The sequence below is a fragment of the Ailuropoda melanoleuca genome, chromosome X, assembly GCF_002007445.2.
Source record: "Ailuropoda melanoleuca isolate Jingjing chromosome X, ASM200744v2, whole genome shotgun sequence".
NCBI classification, from domain to species: domain Eukaryota; kingdom Metazoa; phylum Chordata; class Mammalia; order Carnivora; family Ursidae; genus Ailuropoda; species Ailuropoda melanoleuca.
In genome coordinates, this window is record NC_048238.1 from 52,312,381 (window position 1) to 52,329,882 (window position 17,502).

Sequence of the window (17,502 nt, forward strand, 5' to 3'; positions counted from 1 at the left end):
ATCTTTCACACTCTTCTAAATACAAGGCCCATAACCAGACTCAACTTGCCAACTCATCCAATCCTACCCCTAAGCATCTTCTTTACCAAGTATCTGTATATATGACTCTTTTACTCTCATTACATCCTGTTACCCTTTGTAGCTGAGCCCTACTGTTGTTTTTTTTTTTTCAGTGAAAGACTTTTTTTTTAAGTTTTTTTATTTCAGTGTGGTTAACACACAATGTTACATTAGTTTCAGGTGTACAACACAGTGATTCAACAAGTTTAAACATTATTCTACCACCTCTCATCATACAGTGCTATTACAACATCATTGACTATATTCCTTATGCTGTGCCTTTTACTCCCATGACTTATTAATGTTATAACTGGAAGCCAGTATCTCCCACTCCCCTTCACCCATTTTGCCCTTCCTCCCCACCATCTACCCCTCCCCTCTGGCAACCATCAGATTGTCCTCTGTGTTTACAGATTCTGACTCTGCTTTTCGTTTGTTGATTCATTTGTGATTTTTTTTTTTAGATTCCACATATGAGTGAAACCATATAGTATTTGTCTTTCTCAGTCTGACTTATTTCACTTAGCATAATACCCTCTAGGTCCACCCATGTTGTCACATGGCACAATCTCATTCCACTCTGTGTGTGTGTGTGTGTGTGTGTGTGTGTGTGTGTATACATCTTATCTATTCATCTGTCAGGGGCCTCCTTACACCTCTCAAAATGGCTAAAATCAAAAACACAAGAAATAACAAGTGCTGGCGATGATCTGGAGAAAAAGAAACCCTCAGGGTGCCTGGGTGGCTCAGTCTGTTAAGCGTCTGCCTTCAGCTAGGGTCATGATCTCAGGGTTCTGGAATGGAGTCCCATATCATCGGGTTCCCAGCCCAGAGTGGAGTCTGCTTCTGCTTCTCCCTTTCCCTCTGGCCCTCCCCCTTGCTCGTGCTCACTCTCTCTCAAATAAATAAATAAAATCTTTTTTAAAAAAAGAAAAGAGGGACAGCTGGGTGGCTCAGGCAGTTCAGCATCTGCCTTCGGCTCAGGTCATGATGCCAGGGTCCTGGGATTGAGCCCCGCATCAGGCTCCCTGCTCAGTGGGGTGCCAGCTTCTCCCTCTGCCTGCCGTTCCCCCTGCCTGTGTGTGTGCTCCTTCTCCCTCCCTCTCTCTCTCTGACAAATAAACAAATAAATAAAAATTTAAAAAGTGAGTGCTATACCAGAGGCACATGCATTTAAAAATATAAATTAATTTAAAAAAATAAAAATAAAATAAATTCTAAAATTTTTTAAGAGAAAAGAAAAAAGGAACCCTCATACGCCATTGGTGGGAATGCAAATTGGCAAAAACAGCGTGCAAGTTCCTCAAAAAATTAAAAATATGATCTAATAATTCCACTAGGCATCTACCCAAAGAAAATGAAAACACTAATTCAAAAGGATATATGTACCTTCATGTTTACTGTAGCATTATTTACAATGGCCAAGACATGAGCCCCACTGTTTTTGACTGAGAATCTTCTACTCATCTAGGATCTGGTTTGTTTTAATTACCATGGTTACCAAAGGCTATTTCTATCTATTTAAGCAACTTTAATTTAATTAATTGATTTCTGTTTACTGAGCATTAACAATGTGATAGGCACCGGAAGAAAGACTTATCCAAGACACCAGCCTAGTAGAGTCACATCTAAATCATACCGGAAACAATACTTGGAAAGGTTGGGAATGCAGCTGACAGACTATAACAACACATTTGGAAGGCTGAAGTGGATTAGCTAGGCTGAGTACATTTTAGCAACTCTTACCAAAAGAAGTATTTGAAGGAAGAAAGAAGTCTAAGTTGATTAGACTGTCTTTGTGGTTTCTTATCTCTAAACTATTGTAAACTACACACAGTATATATAAAATAAAACTTGCTTACAAAAGAGATCAAAAGTGCAATAAAATCAAAAGATGGCTAATTTTCCACACAAGATATCTTTAGCCTTTCCAATCCTAACAGAATACACCGGTTACTTAGAGGATCACTTAACAAAATGTCGTAAACAATTAGGCATCCCATGAATTGGTTTTGGTTGGTTTTTTTTTTTTTTTGTCTTTACAGAGGGAGAGAGAGTCGGGAGGGGCAGAGGGACAGGGAGAGAGAGAATACCAAGCAGGCTCCATACCCAGCGTGGAGCCCAAAGCAGGGCTTGATCTCACAACCCTGAGATCACAACCTGAGCCAAAATCATGAGTCACATGCTTAAACAACTGAGCCACCCAGGAGACCCCCTTTTTTCCCTATGAATTGTTTTTAATGGTGAGGGAAAAATACAGGAAAGCTTTATCTAATGTAGCAATGCACATTTCCAAATCCCCATCAGAAATATACAGGGTCAGGACACCTGGGTGGCTCAGTTGGTTAAGCATCTGCCTTCAGCTCAGGTCATGATCCCAGGGTCCTGGGATTGAGCCCAGCGTGGGGGGGGTCCCTGCTCAGTGGGGAGCCTGCCTCTCCCTCTCCCTCTGCTGCACCCCCTGCTTGTGCTCTCTCACTCTCTCTCCCATTCTCTGTCAAATGAATAAAATCTTTAAAAAAAAGAAAAGGGGTGCCTGGGTGGCTCAGTCATTAATCGTCTGCCTTCGGCTCAGGGTGTGGGATCGAGCCCCACATCGGGCTCCCTGCTCCACTGGAAGCCTGATTCTTCCTCTCCCACTGCCCCTGCTTGTGTTCCCTCTCTGTCTGGTGGCCGTCTCTCTCTCTCTGTCAATAAATAAATAAAATATTTTTTAAAAAAAAGAAAGAAAAATATACAGGGTCATCCCTGGTGATAGCAACATGAATGGAATACACAAGAATTCTTTCATCTATTCATTCAATAAATATTTAATAAGGGGTGCCTGGGTGGCTCATTCAGTTAACCTACAAACTTGTGATTTCAGCTCAGGTCATGATCTCACGGGTCCTGGGGTGGGACCCAGCAAGGAGTTTGCTTGAGATTCTCTCTCTCTCCCACTCCCTCGGCCCCTCCCCCATTCATGCTCTGCTCTCTCCCTAAAATAAATAAATCTTTAAAAATAAATAAATAAATGAACAAACATTTAATGATAATCACATTATTTTGCTAAGCACAGACATAATGTAAACAAGACATAGTCCCCTCCCTTGAGAAGCTTAAAGTCATTTCCACACAAGATATATATGAATACACATTTATCAATCAACCAATTTTTCAGAGCTGTAAGCCACCTTGAAATTTCTCTGATTTTACAGTTGATTAGAATAAAGCATAGAGAAGTTAATTAACTTGCCCAAGATCAAAGCTATTAGTAGCATAGCATGAACAGAATACAAGACAACTTCACTCTTTCTACTTTGGCTGGTGTCTACATTTCTCCTTGTAAAACTTAAGTCAACAAACATTTATTGAGAATGCCTGGTACCAGGCAGATACTGGGCATCTTGCTAGGAATACAAAGATGAGGGAGGCCATCTATGCCATCAAGTAGGTAAATCACACTACTAAGGGAAATTAAAATGGGAAAATTTACAATATTATGTATTAAGTGCTGTGAGTACAAGATGAATATGAAGAAAGAATTGAGTAACTGCCCATTTGAGAGCTGGGTTATAAGAATGGCAGAATAGGCTTCATTAACGTGCCATTCCATGTGAGGTGGATCTTGAAGGATGAGTTAGAGACTGTCAGGCAATATACCAAACAGAGGGAAATGCACAGAGGTGTTGAAAAGCACAGTGGGTTCAAATAACCATAAATAATTACGTATGGTTAGAAAAGTGGGTAAAGGAAGGTTACAGGAAATACCATTAGAAAGGCATGTGAAAAGGGAGCTAGGCTGGCTCAATCAGTAGAGACTCCTGTTCTTGGGGTCATAAATTCAAGGCCCACACTGGACACAGACCTTACTTTAAAAAAAAATTAAGAAAGAAAGGCAGGCAGGCATGTAGGGGACAGAGCCTGAAACACATCACACAGCATACTAAGAAGGTTGTGTTGTGTTAGTTATTCCACCTCTTTATTTCATAAACTGTATTATTATTGCTACCTAATATGTGCATACCAGGTGACCCCAACAAGATTTCTGCACAGGCCATATAGAAGCTATGTTCATGACTCTGAACTATCTGGCCCTGTCCTGGAACATTTCCTAATAACTCTGCCATTCCTAATCTGAGGATCCCATTATGGCATTTAAAGGAATAGGGAAAAAATAGTTCAGGGAAGTTTCCAAATAAATTAAATCCATTGAGATTCAAAGAAAGTCAATTATCTTGACTGAGTTTTACTACTGAAGTTTTTAAATCTAGATCTGCAGTCTAACATGGCAGCCACATGTGCCTACTGAGCACTTGAAATGTGGTTCGTCCAAAGTAAAATATGCTATAATTGTAAAATACACATCAGATTTCAAATATTTAATATAAAAAAAGACTGTAAAATATCTCAGCAATTTTGTATACTGATTACATTTTGAAATATTTTGGATATGAGGGGCTAAAATATACTATTAAAATTATTACTATTACTAAAAATAATTACACCTGTTTCTCTTTGCTTTTTTTCTCTTTACTTTTTATTTATTTTTGTTAAAGATTTTATTTATTTATTTGACAGAGAGAGAGACAGCCAGCGAGAGAGGGAACACAAGCAGGGGGAGCGGGAGAGGAAGAAACAGGCTTCCAGCAGAGGAGCCTGATGTGGGGCTCGATCCCATAACGCCGGGATCACGCCCTGAGCTGAAGGCAGACGCTTAACGACTGAGCCACCCAGGCGCCCCTCTCTTTACTTTTTAAACGTGATTACTCAAAAAAAATTTAAGTAAGCTTCACGCCCAGTGGAGCCCAATGCAGGGCTTGAACTCATGACCCTGAGATTAGGATCTGAGCTGAGATCAAGAGTCACACGCTTAACAACTGAGCCACCCAGGCATCCCTATAAATTTTTAAACTACATTTGTAGTTCACATTATAGGTCTAATAGATAGGGCTGACCTAGAGTATACATGGTGACTGACTTTTGAAAATTTGTTGAAACAAATTAGTTAATGTCTACCTCCTAACAGTCATCATAAATTTAACAGAAAAACAAAGTGTAAATGTAGATATTCTAATAGACCATAAGGGTATATATATAAAAGCAAACACAAAGATGTAAGAAATCTAGAAAAAGGAGAACTGTCTCCAGATTAACCATAGGACGGGTGCCTGGGTGGTGCAGTCGGTTAAGCATCTGCCTTAGGCTCAGTCATGATCCCGGGATCAAGCCCCACAGCAAGCTTCCTGCTCAGCAGGGAGTCTGCTTCTCCCTCTCCTTCTGCCCCTCCCCCCATTCATGCTCTTTCTTTCCCTCTCTCAAATAAATATATAAAACTTGAAAAAGAAAAAACAAATTAACCATAGGAAAGGGAATTTTATTTTATTTTTTTTAAAAGATTTTATTTATTTATTCGACAGAGATAGAGACAGCCAGCGAGAGAGGGAACACAAGCAGGGGGAGTGGGAGAGGAAGAAGAAGGCTCATAGCGGAGGAGCCTGATGTGGGGCTCGATCCCATAACGCCGGAATCACGCCCTGAGCCGAAGGCAGACGCTTAACCGCTGTGCCACCCAGGCGCCCCAGGAAAGGGAATTTTAAAGCTTGATAAACAGTTGGCATCCTTTAAGAAGAAACAATCCTAATGTTAAGAAGGACAACTGAGCTAAATTATCTTGGTACAAATATTCTTTCAACACTACTCGATTTTTTGCTATTCCCATATTAAGTCGCCTTCTATTTTGTGTGGTCCTGGTACCTGCCAAGGTGAGGAATTTTCTCTAAATCAGAAAGGACAGGGGCGCCTGGGTAGCGCAGTCGTTAAACGTCTGCCTTCGGCTCAGGGCGTGATTCCGGCGTTATGGGATCGAGCCCCACATCAGGCTCCTCCACTGGGAGCCTGCTTCTCCCTCTCCCACTCCCCCTGCTTTGTGTTCCCTCTCTCACTGGCTGTCTCTCTGTCAAATAAATAAATAAAATCTTTAAAAAAATAAAATAAAAAAATCAGAAAGGACAGTTTTAGGAAACCCCCAACCCAGTTGCCATTGTTTTTTTCTTAATTGAGATATAGTTGACATACCACACTATGTTAGTTTCAGGTGCACAACATAGCGATTCAACAATTACATGCATTATGCCATAGTCATCAAGACAAGTATAGTTACCATCCATCACCATACAACATTATTCCAATATTACTGACTTTATTCCTTATGCTGTACTATTCATCCCAATGACTTATTTATTTTATAACTGGAAGTTTATACCTCTTAATCCCCTTCCAATTATGCATCTGGACCTTTCAAAACCTGTCATCCAGAAAGGAAATACTCTAGACAATCTGTTGAAACCTGGTTACAAAGGCATTTTACATCTCAGCAAATCCACTCCCCTAAGTATTTCCCCCAAGAGAAATGAAAACCTAAGTCATTTTAAAAACCTTATACATGAATATTCATAGCAACTTTATTCATGATAGCCAAAAATATCCATCAAGATATGAATGGATAAACTGTGGTATATTTATTCAGTGGAATGCTACTAAGCAATAAAAAATTAACTACTCATATGCAACAATATGGATGAATCTCAAAATAATTATGCTTGGTGAAAGAGAGCATAGAAAAAAATACATACTATATGATTCCATTTATAAACTAATCAACAGTGATAGAAATCAGAACAGTGGTTGCCTAGAGTGGAGGGCTGGGGTAGACTGACTACAAAGGGGCATGACAGAATTTTCTTAGATAAGAATGTTCTATTTCTTGATTGAAATGTTGTTTATATGGGTTACATTTGCCAAAAAAAAATGGTATCAACCTGTACACTTAAAATGTGTAAATTCTACTGTACATAAATTATGCCTAAGTCTGATTTCTGAGAAAGAACAATAAAAGAAAAGAAAAAAGGAAAGGAAAACGAAGGAGAGAGGACGGAGAGGCAGGGGAAAGAAAGAAAAAGTTCTGCAGAGCTGAAATCCCTGGACAGAAGCAGGATAGCACAGTGTGGCATCAAACTTGGTTCAACATCAGGAAAGCAGCCACAGGGGCCCCTGACTGGCTCAGTGGGAAGAGCATCTGACTCTTATCTTGGGCTCGTGGGTTCAAGACTCACGCTGGGTGTGAAGGGAGGAAGGGAGCAAAAGAAAACAAAACAAAATAAAGAAACTAAACAAACAAAGAGGCAGCCTAGGGGCGCCTGGGTGGCTCAGTCAGATAAGCGTCTGCCTTCCGCTCAGGTCATGACCTCAGGGTCCTGAGATGGAGGCCCACGTCGGACTCCCTGCTCAGCAAGGAGTCTGCTTCTCCCTCTGCCTCTGCTTCTCCCTCTGCCTCTGCTTCTCCCTCTGGTTCACTCTCTCTCCCTCTCTATCTCTCTCTGTCAAATAAGTAAATAAAATCTTAAAAAAAAATAATTGGGACACCTGGGTGCCTCAGCCAGTTAAGCGTCTGCCTTCGGCTCGAGTCATGATCCCAGAGTCCTGGGATCAAGTCCTACACTGGGTTCCTTGCTCAGCAGGGAGCCTGCTTTTCCTGCTGCCTGTCGCTCCCCCTGCTTGTGTTCTCTCTCTCTGACAAATAAATGAATAAAATCTTTAAAAGATAAAAAAAATTTTTTTAATTTAAAAAGTAATAAAATAAAATAATTTTTAAAAAGGCAGCCTCAAAGGTAAACAGGAGGTTGGTCCACTTTGACCACCTTCACCCATTTCCCCACCCCCCAGAAACACTGAAGCCTATATGAGATGATGACTGTGTTAACTAACTTTATTGTGGTAATCATTTAGATATATACACATATATAGAATCACCACACTGTATACCTTAAAATCATATAATGCTATATGTCAATTATATCTCAATAAAACTGGGGGGGGGAAGTTAACAGGTGAGTTGGTAACAGAAGTGCATATACAAAGAGGCCCAAAAGTCCTTCAAAAAGATGAACGAGAAATTCTAAATCTAGGGACAAAGTAAAGTACAGAATAAGACCGTTGCCAGACTTTGGAGACAAGAGCAGATCAGGAAGGTTGAACAAGCATGATGCTTGATGGATTGATGTCAATCTGAAGTGAGGCTTTTCTTGGCATACCATTCTGTTCTTGGCCTCGTCCTATTTAACAATTTCGTCTATGAGTTGGATGAAGGGGCGCCTGGGTGGCTCAGTCAGTTAAGTGTCTGTCTTAGACTCAGGTCATGACCCCCAGGTCCTGGGATCAAGCCCTGTGTCGTGCTCCCTGCTCTGTGGGGAGCCTGTTTCTCTGCCTCTACACCCCCCCACCGCCGCTTGTTCTCTCCTACTCTCTCTCTCAAATAAAATATTTTAAAAAATGAGTTGGATGGAGAAGCTAAGAGATAACAAGACAGATGTATAATCAGGAATAAAAATCAAATCTCTAGTTGTAGTAATGGGATTAATGTAAGAAAAAAAATTATGGGGGCACCTGGCTGGCTCATTCAGTTGAACATGTGACTCTTGATCTCAGGGTTATGAGTTCAAGTCCTACACTGGGCATGGAGCCTACTTAAAAAAAATTACAGTCCTGCATTTAAGTCTTCAAAGCTAATTATACCAATATATGACAGACAAGAAATAACAGCAGCATGTACTTAAAAAGACTGAGCGCTGGGGCACATGGGTGGCTCAGTCAGTTAAGTGCCTGCCTTTGGTTGAGGTCATGATGCCAGGATCCTGGGATCGAGCCCTGCATTGGGCTCCCCGCTCAGTGGGGAGCCTGCTTCTCCTTCTCCCTTTACCTGCCGCTCCCTCTGCTTGTGTTCTCTCTCCGTCAAATAAATAAAATCTTTTAAAAAAATAAAAATAAAAAGACCGAGGGTCTATGGGGGGCAAAAAAGCTCAAAATGAATTACCAGTGTAGTATAACTGGCCTCACCCCAAAAAAAGAAAAAAACAAATTTAATCTTAACTACATCAGTATCTAAGAGAATGATGATCACTCCTAAATCCAAGGAGAAGGATTATTTTGTGCTGATCATACAAAACCTAAAATATTGTGTTATAGGTACCACACTTCAAGGAATAACATGAAAAAATAGACCATTTTCAGAGGAAAGCACACAAGATGATAAGGTGACTAGAAACCAGGAAATATGAGGAATGACTGGATGAACTGAAAATGCTTAATCTGAAGAAGAGATTTCCCAGGGGACATAAATATCTTCAAATAGTTGAAGATCTGGCATGCAGAAAAGGAGTTACACTTATTTAGCCCCAGAGGTATAACTTACACCAATTTCTTCTTGGTCTTGAAATTCTCTGAACTGTTGATACAAAAAGATGGATGTTATGTCAATTCTCCCTAAGAAGAAAATGACCTAGAGCTGCCACACGGTTTTTTGTGGTTGTTTTTTACAAAACTTGACGGAAAAGGTTACATGTACTGAAGAGAAAACGCAAATGGACAATAAATCTATGAAAATACACCCAACTTCACTAGTTATCAGGGAAACGGAAATTCAAACAATGCTCATGGAAGATGATAATATAAATGAAAATGAAACTGGTTGGGGGTAATATGGGAACTCTGCACTGTTTTTGTAATTCTTCTGTAAATCCAGAAGTATTCCAAAATAAAATGGTAGTTAAAAACAACACTCTTCAACCCTGCAAATTCTTTTAAGTCTGACAATACCAATTGTTAACAAGGATATAGGGAAACGAGAAAGGGAGAGGGAGTACAAATTATTAAAAATATTCAACAGCAAATTGGCAATATTTATAAAGTTAAAGCTGCTCATAGCTTTTGACCCAGAAGCTCCACTCTTAAAATGTATATCCTAGAACAGCACTGCCACTAAATAGGGTAACTACTAGCCACATGCAACTACTGAGAACTTGAAATGAGGCAAGTCCAAAATGAGATGCATGTTTAAGTATAAAATACATACCTGACTTCAAAGACTGTAGAAAAAAAGAACGTAAAATATCTCCTTAATAATTTTTATATTGATTATATGATGACATGATAACATTTTAGATATATTGAACTATATAATTTGTATTGGTTTTTTAGTTTATTTACTTAAGTAATCTCTATACTCAACATGGGGCTCACTTACAACCCTGAGGTCAAGAGTTGCATGCTCTTGACTGAGCCAGACAGGTACCCCTGTAATTTGTATTGTTAAAATTTAATCTATTTAGCCTTTTTTTTAATGTGGCTACTAAAAAATATAAAATTATTTCTGTTTGCACTGTTTCAATCAGACAGTACAGCACTACAGTCTCACCTACCAGTGCTCAAGAAATAAATTTAGTGAGTCATAACCAACATTTTTTAATGAAAAAGCATAGAATAGGAAATGTCACAAAGTTGGAGAGGAAGGGGTGGGGGGATGGGGTAACTGGGTGATGGGCATTGGGGAGGGTATGTGCTATAATGAGCACTGGGTATTATATAAGACTGATGAATCACAGACCTGTACCCCTGAAACAAATAATACATTATATGTTAATTAATTGAGTAAAATATTTTAATGTCATCATGTACTGTCATCGTGTAATAAGGGTTATTTCATTAAACTTTTGATACACTGTGTAGATGTGATGTAAAATCTATTTCTTTGCCATGGGTGGTGGCCAAAAATGTTTGAAAACTACTAGGGGCACCTGGCTGGCTAGGTCTGTAGAGCATGTAACTCTTGATCTTGCGTCCTGAGTTTGAACCCCCCACTGAGCATAGAGATTACTTAAAAAAAAAAGAAAGAGAAAAGAAAACTCCTGCTAAACTCTCTGAAACACAATGTTCACTGTAGTGTTATTGTTTGTAATAGCATATTTGAAACAACTCATACAGCCAACAAAGGAGGCTAGATAAATTGTGGTATACTTACATCCAAAGTAAAGATTTTATTATTTAAGAGAGAAAGAGAGGGAGAATGCACAAGCAGGGGGAGCTGGAGAGGGAGAGGGAGAGCAGGCTTCCCACTGAGCAGGGAGTCCAAAGTGAGGATCTATCCCAGGACCCCAGGGTCATGACCTGAGCTGAAGGCAGATGCTTAACCAACTGAGCCACCCAGGCATCCCCCCTTTTTTTAAGGATTTGGTTTATTTAAGAGAGAGATTTTTTTTAAGGTTTTATTTATTTGAGAGAGAGACTTATATTCAAAGTAGTAGTACTAATCGGCCATGGAAACAAATGAACTAAAACCAAAATATCCATAAGGGTAAATATGGAAAACACAATACTGAGCAAAAAAAGACAAGCTGCAGAAAAAAATCACACAAAATGATATAATTTATGTCAAATTTTAAAAGATGAAAAACTGGTACATGTAATCTTTTAGTTCTCTGAAACAATGAACTATCTGAAGCATATGGCAAACTGTTAAGATTCAACAAACTTAGTGGTAGCTATACAGGCAATATATCATCATCTTATTCTCTATACCTTTCTGTGTGCTTCAAATATTTATGTAAATACAAGATCTCAAATACCACACACAATTGACCCTTGAACACCACGTAGGGTTAGGGGCACTGACATCTGCACATTTGAAAATCCACCTATGAATTTGACTCTCCAAAAACAACTACTAAAAGCCTACTGTTGACCAGAAGACTTACCAGTAACAGTCAATTAACACATATTTTGCATGTTATGCATATTATATACTGTATTCTTACAATAAAGTAAGCTAGTGAAAAGAAAATGTTAAGAAAATCATAAGGAGAAACATTTACAAATTCATACTGTAAATAATCCGCATATAAGTGGATCTGAGCAGTTCAAACCCGTGTTGTTTGACGGTCAACTGTACTTAAAGGTCATAATCCCTATTCCACGCTTATATCTTTAAGATACCATGTCCTTTGGGTGCCTGACTGGCTCAGTCAGTGGAGTATGCAATTCTTGAACTCAGGGTTGTGGGTTTGAGCCCCATGATGGGTACAGCGATTACTTTTAAAAAAATTAAATACAATAAAATAATAAAATAATATAAATGTAAATAAATAAATAAATAAGAAAGATACTATATCGTAAATTAAAACTTTAAGGCTTTGGGGTGCCAGCTGGCTCAGTCAGTAGATCATGTGACTTGATCTCAGGGTTGTGAGTTCGAGCCCCACATTTGGTATAGAGTTTACTTAAAAAATAAAAATCAAAAACAAAATAAAAAAATAAAGGTTTTAAAAAAAACTTAAGGCTTAAAAAAAAACTTAAGGCTTTATTGTTGTAGTTTTTAAATGACAAGCACTAACAAAACATTGACCTAATAGATTTGTAGCCACCCTGGTTACAACATATTTCATTATTATACAAATGTGAAAGCATTACAGGTCTACTCATGTCTCCAGAAAGAAAGAAATACCATAAACTCTCCCATGTCTGGCATGGTTGAGGAATCTGGTGTTCTGGTCAATTAAATTGCTTTTGTTTATTAAGATCTCCCATAAATACCATACATGGATTACCAGTTTTTAAAATAATTAAGATACAATAAAATGCACTTAAATCTAAAACTACACAAGATATAATTTATTTTTCACTGATAATTATGGCAAGCCACTTCGGGATCTTGCAGTAATTTTTTAAATGTACTTTTTAAGCAGTTGATTTCTAATTCAGATTAAACCAGTGTTATTTGCATGCCATAAAAATCTTGAGAAAACAAGGCATGTTTCCTTATACTAGCTTACAAAAGGGTTCCAGTGTCTTAAACATCTATGTTGTTTTTCCGGTACATAAATGAGAAAATTTGGACCTATGGATAGTCCAAAGAGATAAAATTCAGAAACAAAATACATTTAGATCTTAGATAAGGCAACAAACAATTTGACATTTTCTTTTTTACCATGTAAAGTTGTATACCTTTAAAATCCATGAAACGAAAATCAATATCGTCCATTTTTAAATCTGTGGTTCAGGCCTACGAAATAAGAAAATATTTTAATATTCCATCCTTTATCTTTCCGTCTCTCAATGAATTTTTTCACAAATTTCCAATTACTTGTTATCCAAAGGGGAAAAAATGCTGAAGAAATTTTAAAACTCAGAAAAAGCAGTTAATGACGGGCAGGGCCTGGCTGTCGTGTGCCAAAAGTCGGGCCTGCAGTAAATTTTCACGAGGTCTTTCCGTACATAATCTGCCCCACAACAGGGAAACCAGGGCTCGAGGTACCCCGTGATTGGTCTGGCTGGTACTCGATGCCTCCTCTTATTGGTTCAAAATCTCCCACGTCACCACCCATACGTTCAAAGTATCCAATCACTCGCTGTCGTTTTTCCCACTCTCGCAGACCGCTAGCGCCTTCGGCTCCCCACCCCCCATAATCATCAACGGTCCGGCTTCAACGAAATTTTGGTCGTTCACCTCCAAACTTCTATCTCCCGCTTTCAGTGGCCGCACACCGCTCCCCACACTTCATCCAAGTCCAAAAAACCCCTCTGCTTTTGCCCATTTTCCTTCACCTGAGAGTCGGCTACAGCAACTCCGTAGTTCTAAACCGTCGCCTCAGGAGCTCTCTAAAAAGTATTAAACTAATGGCCACACCTTCTTGCTAGTTATAAACCACTCAACTAACCTGTAGCTAACCCACCTTTAGCCCTTCCTACCTCCGCTGAGGTAGGATCACAAACCTCCGCGGAGAGAACGACCGCAACGGTTCCCTCTTCACAAACTCCGTCCACGATGCCTGTCGACGCTCAGGTGGCACCGCCCCCCATAGTGACATCACCAACGGCCACGCCCAATTGGCCTTTATCCTTTATCTGAGCGTAAGCGTCGTTGGGGTACGGGGCGCCGTCTAGGCCTTAAGTCCTGGGGTTTCAGCTTAGGAGGCAGGGGTTTAGAATCACAGAGAGTAAGGAAACATGGTGCAATACTGAAAGCATACTACAATTATAGAGAGAGGGGTGCAGATGGCCTGGGCTACAGGCAAGCGGGCGGGGGGGAAAGAAGGGCGACGGAGGAAGGAAGGAAAATAAACAATATTGCACGCTGGTTATTCAAGAGAGGCAAAGGTCGGAAATATCACAAGTTGAGAGGAATGAAAAGCCCCATAGTTCCAAGACACGTTTCTGCTGCCCAGCCCTTGTCAAATCTGAAGGAAACTATCTAATGACTCCCCTGCAGGTTCGCAGTAAGGGTGGCAGCCCCATCCATCTCCAGACTAATGGTTTTAGGGATGGGGGTGGAATATATAAGTAAACATGTTTGGTACCAGCTAAATCACCAAGGAGTTGGCCTTTTACTGAAATCTCTATTCAGAGACAACAGTGTTAAGGCATGATGCCTCCAAATCTGGAGAAAAAGCCCAAATCAAAACATTAACAAGCCTCCCACTCTTCCCTCACATAGCCCTCTTTTAAATCTTGTGCACCGCAGTCAAGCCAGATGTGAAGCTGGCTAGCAAGAGGAAGAAAAGAGATTGTGGTTTCAATTCCGGGAACATTAAGAGAGTTTTCTCCTGACCCTGACAGTCTCAGAGTGGGTCCTCACCTCTCATGGAAAAGATGGGGTTTCTAAAAATAATTTCTTTTCCCTCTTCAAAATTTTCTGCATCTAGATCACATAATACAGTGAAGAAAAAAGGCAAAACAGGGAAAGTACTGCTATTAACTCCTCTTCTTTTGCATCCTGCAATTTGGTATTCATTTTACAATCCTAGATTGCTAAATTAGGGAAAGAAGTCTGGTGGGAAAAGGCGGTAGAGTATCTCATAGTTGACTGAATCCTCATGCACCATATACTATGTGCTAGCTACTTCGAATCTCATTGCCTCAATTTTTTCATGTGTAAAATGGAACTAAAAGTAGTTCTAAGCTTCTGGTTATAGAATAGTATACGTAAAGCATCTAGAACTCTGGCGGGCATGTAATAGGTAACAAATGTTAGTTTCCATTATTGTTCCCCATTTCCTGGTTGGCAAACCAAGGGCTCCCAACTTCCATCATCCCGCCCAGGCCCCTGGCTCTACCATAACTTCTTTGTTCATAAATGAACAGGGAACAGGGCAAAAATTACACCTTGGCTCTCCAGCCCATGGTGATCCTTTTCCATACATCTTAGAAATCTTAGTGATTAATAATGTCTGTAGCAGGGGTGCCTAGCTAGTTCAGTCGGTAGAGCATGCTACCTTCCCTTGCGGTCGTGAGCTCAAGCCCCGTGTTAGGTGTACAGGTTACTTTTTAAAAAATATCTGTAGTAGGATGGATATGATATTATCCAAGATTATATAAGGCAAACAAAAATCAAATGACTCTATTGATTAATACTGACTATGCCTCCAAATTCAGGGTTACTGAACTGTTACCACAACACTGAATATAAAATAAAAATATGCAGGAAAGGTGAAATAAAAAATAAATAAAAGTGAATAAATAAAATATGAATAAAAAAATATGCAGAAAGGGTGAAACCCCTTACGTCATTTTATGGGTTTCTCCAGTGTTTTTGTTTTTGTTCTAGATAGCCTCCCTAGATGTTACCAGTAAGGAAGAATTAAGTGACAGAAAAAAAAGTAGAAGAAAGAAAAAGGAGATAATAAAGGAAGCAGGTGCATATTGAGGAGGATATGCAAGAATGAGCAGTAAAAGGCCACTAAATGGCACTCAACAGGCTGCAGATTATCTTCCCTTACCCTGGCATAAACTACAAATTTCATTCTCCCGCTCTTTAACAAATTAATGCAGAAATGGTGAAATAGATAAGCACATAAGGCAGTGGGTGAACAGCTTAGACTCTAATGAGAGCTTATTAAAACTCTCACTAATATGGGGCACCTAGGTGGCTCAGTCTGTTGAGCATCTGACTCTTGGTTTCAGCGCAGGTTGTGATCTCAGGGTCTTGATCTCGGGGTCATGAGATCCAGCCCCACACCGGGCTCTGCCCTCAGTGCAGAGTCTGCTTGAGATTCTCTCCCTCTCCCTCTGCCCCTCCCCACCTCTCTCTCTCAAATAAATAAATAAAATCTTTTTTAAAAAGACTCTCACTTATAGAGTAGGTTAAAAGAGAGTAATCAACCAAGAATGCAAATTAGTTAATAAGGTAGGATTACATGTTGTTATAAAAAAAAAAAGAAAAAGAAAAACACTTTCAGAAAAAATATGCAATTATAGCCAGGAAAATTCTAAAAATGAAAGGGATAATGGAGTAAGGGAGAGGGGCTTGCTTTACCAAATATTAAAACTACTGGAAATAAATTTATGGTACTAGTGCAGACAGATAAATAGAACAAAATAGAGTCCAGAAACAAACCCATATATAGAGAGAAATTATTCAAGTCAATGAGGAAGAGTTATTCAAGAAAAGTATTGAAGCAACTGCATAGCCATTTTTTTAGATTTTTATTTATTTATTTGAGAGAGAGAGGGAGAGCACAGAGGGAAAGAGGAAGAAGCAGACTCTCCGCTTAGCGGAGAGCCTGATGTGGAGGTCAATCCCAGGACCCTGGGATCATGACCTGAGCTGAAGGCAGATGCTCAAGCAACTGAGCCACCCTGGCACTCCTGCATAGCCATTTTAAAGAAGTAAAATTAGACCCCTGCCTCACTTCATATACAAAAATAAATACTGGATTAATCAAAGATTGAATTGAATCAGAAAATTTCTCAAAGAAATGATAGGTGGATATTTTACAAACACAATGGTAAGATGTAAACATCATCCAAAAACCAGAATCAAAAAGGAAAAATACTTTTACAACATAAAAATTAAAATCTTCTGAATAGCACTATAAGAAAGGTTGAAAGACAAACCAAGACTGGAGAAAGATTTTTTCCAACATATATAACAGATGAAGAATTAATGCTAATTCTTTTTTAAGACTTAACATATCTAACATAAAAAGAGCTCTTAAAAAAAAGAGTTCCTAAAATAAAAAAGACAAATAGTCTAGCAAATAAATCAGCAAAGCACATGATCAGACAATTTACACAGGAAGAAATATAAATGGTCAACAAGTATATGAGAAGATATTCAACCCCTCCAGTAATCAAAGAAATGAAAATTAATACAAGGTAAATTGTTTTCATTTATCAGATTGGCAAAGGTTCAAAAGATTAACAAAACGTTAAATTAACATATACACAAAACAGGCACTTTTGTGCACTGTTGGCAGGAGTACAAATTATTGCAACTCTTCTGGAGGGCAGTTTTACAATAGATATCAAAATCTTACATGTGTGTACCTATTACACAACAATTCCTCTCCTAGAAATTTTCCTAAAGAAGAAATTGGAAAAATTTGTAAAGATAAACAGAAACGTTCACTGAAGCATTGTAAACCACTTACATGTTCATCTAGTCAAATGTGAACTAGTTATAGAACTTAGGGTACATCAGTGCCATAGAGTGGAATACTTACACAGCCTTTAAAAATATTGCTGTGGAAACAATCTAATGGTATAACTAGGGAAATGCCTCTATGCTACCATTGAGCTTAAAAACGAAAAAGTCAGGGGCAGCTGGGTGGCTCAGTCGGTTAAGCGTCTGCCTTG

At 39.1% G+C, this 17,502-nt stretch overlaps 1 protein-coding gene across 2 annotated transcripts in view; it reads right to left on the reverse strand.

Annotated features, from left to right (window-relative positions):
• The window catches only part of TEX11 (testis expressed 11), a 279,061-nt gene that overhangs the window by 254,757 nt on the left and 6,802 nt on the right, over positions 1-17,502 (reverse strand). Inside the window, exons 1-2 of one of the 2 annotated variants that reach the window (XM_034649575.1) lie at positions 13,602-14,280; positions 12,874-12,931 (exon numbers count right to left, since the gene is read on the reverse strand). In XM_034649575.1, coding sequence (XP_034505466.1) covers positions 12,874-12,910 — 37 coding nt within the window. In that variant the 5' untranslated portion in view covers positions 12,911-12,931; positions 13,602-14,280. Of the gene's footprint in view, positions 1-12,873; positions 12,932-13,601; positions 14,281-17,502 lie in introns of those variants that run through there. The other variant, XM_034649574.1, reaches the window with a different exon arrangement.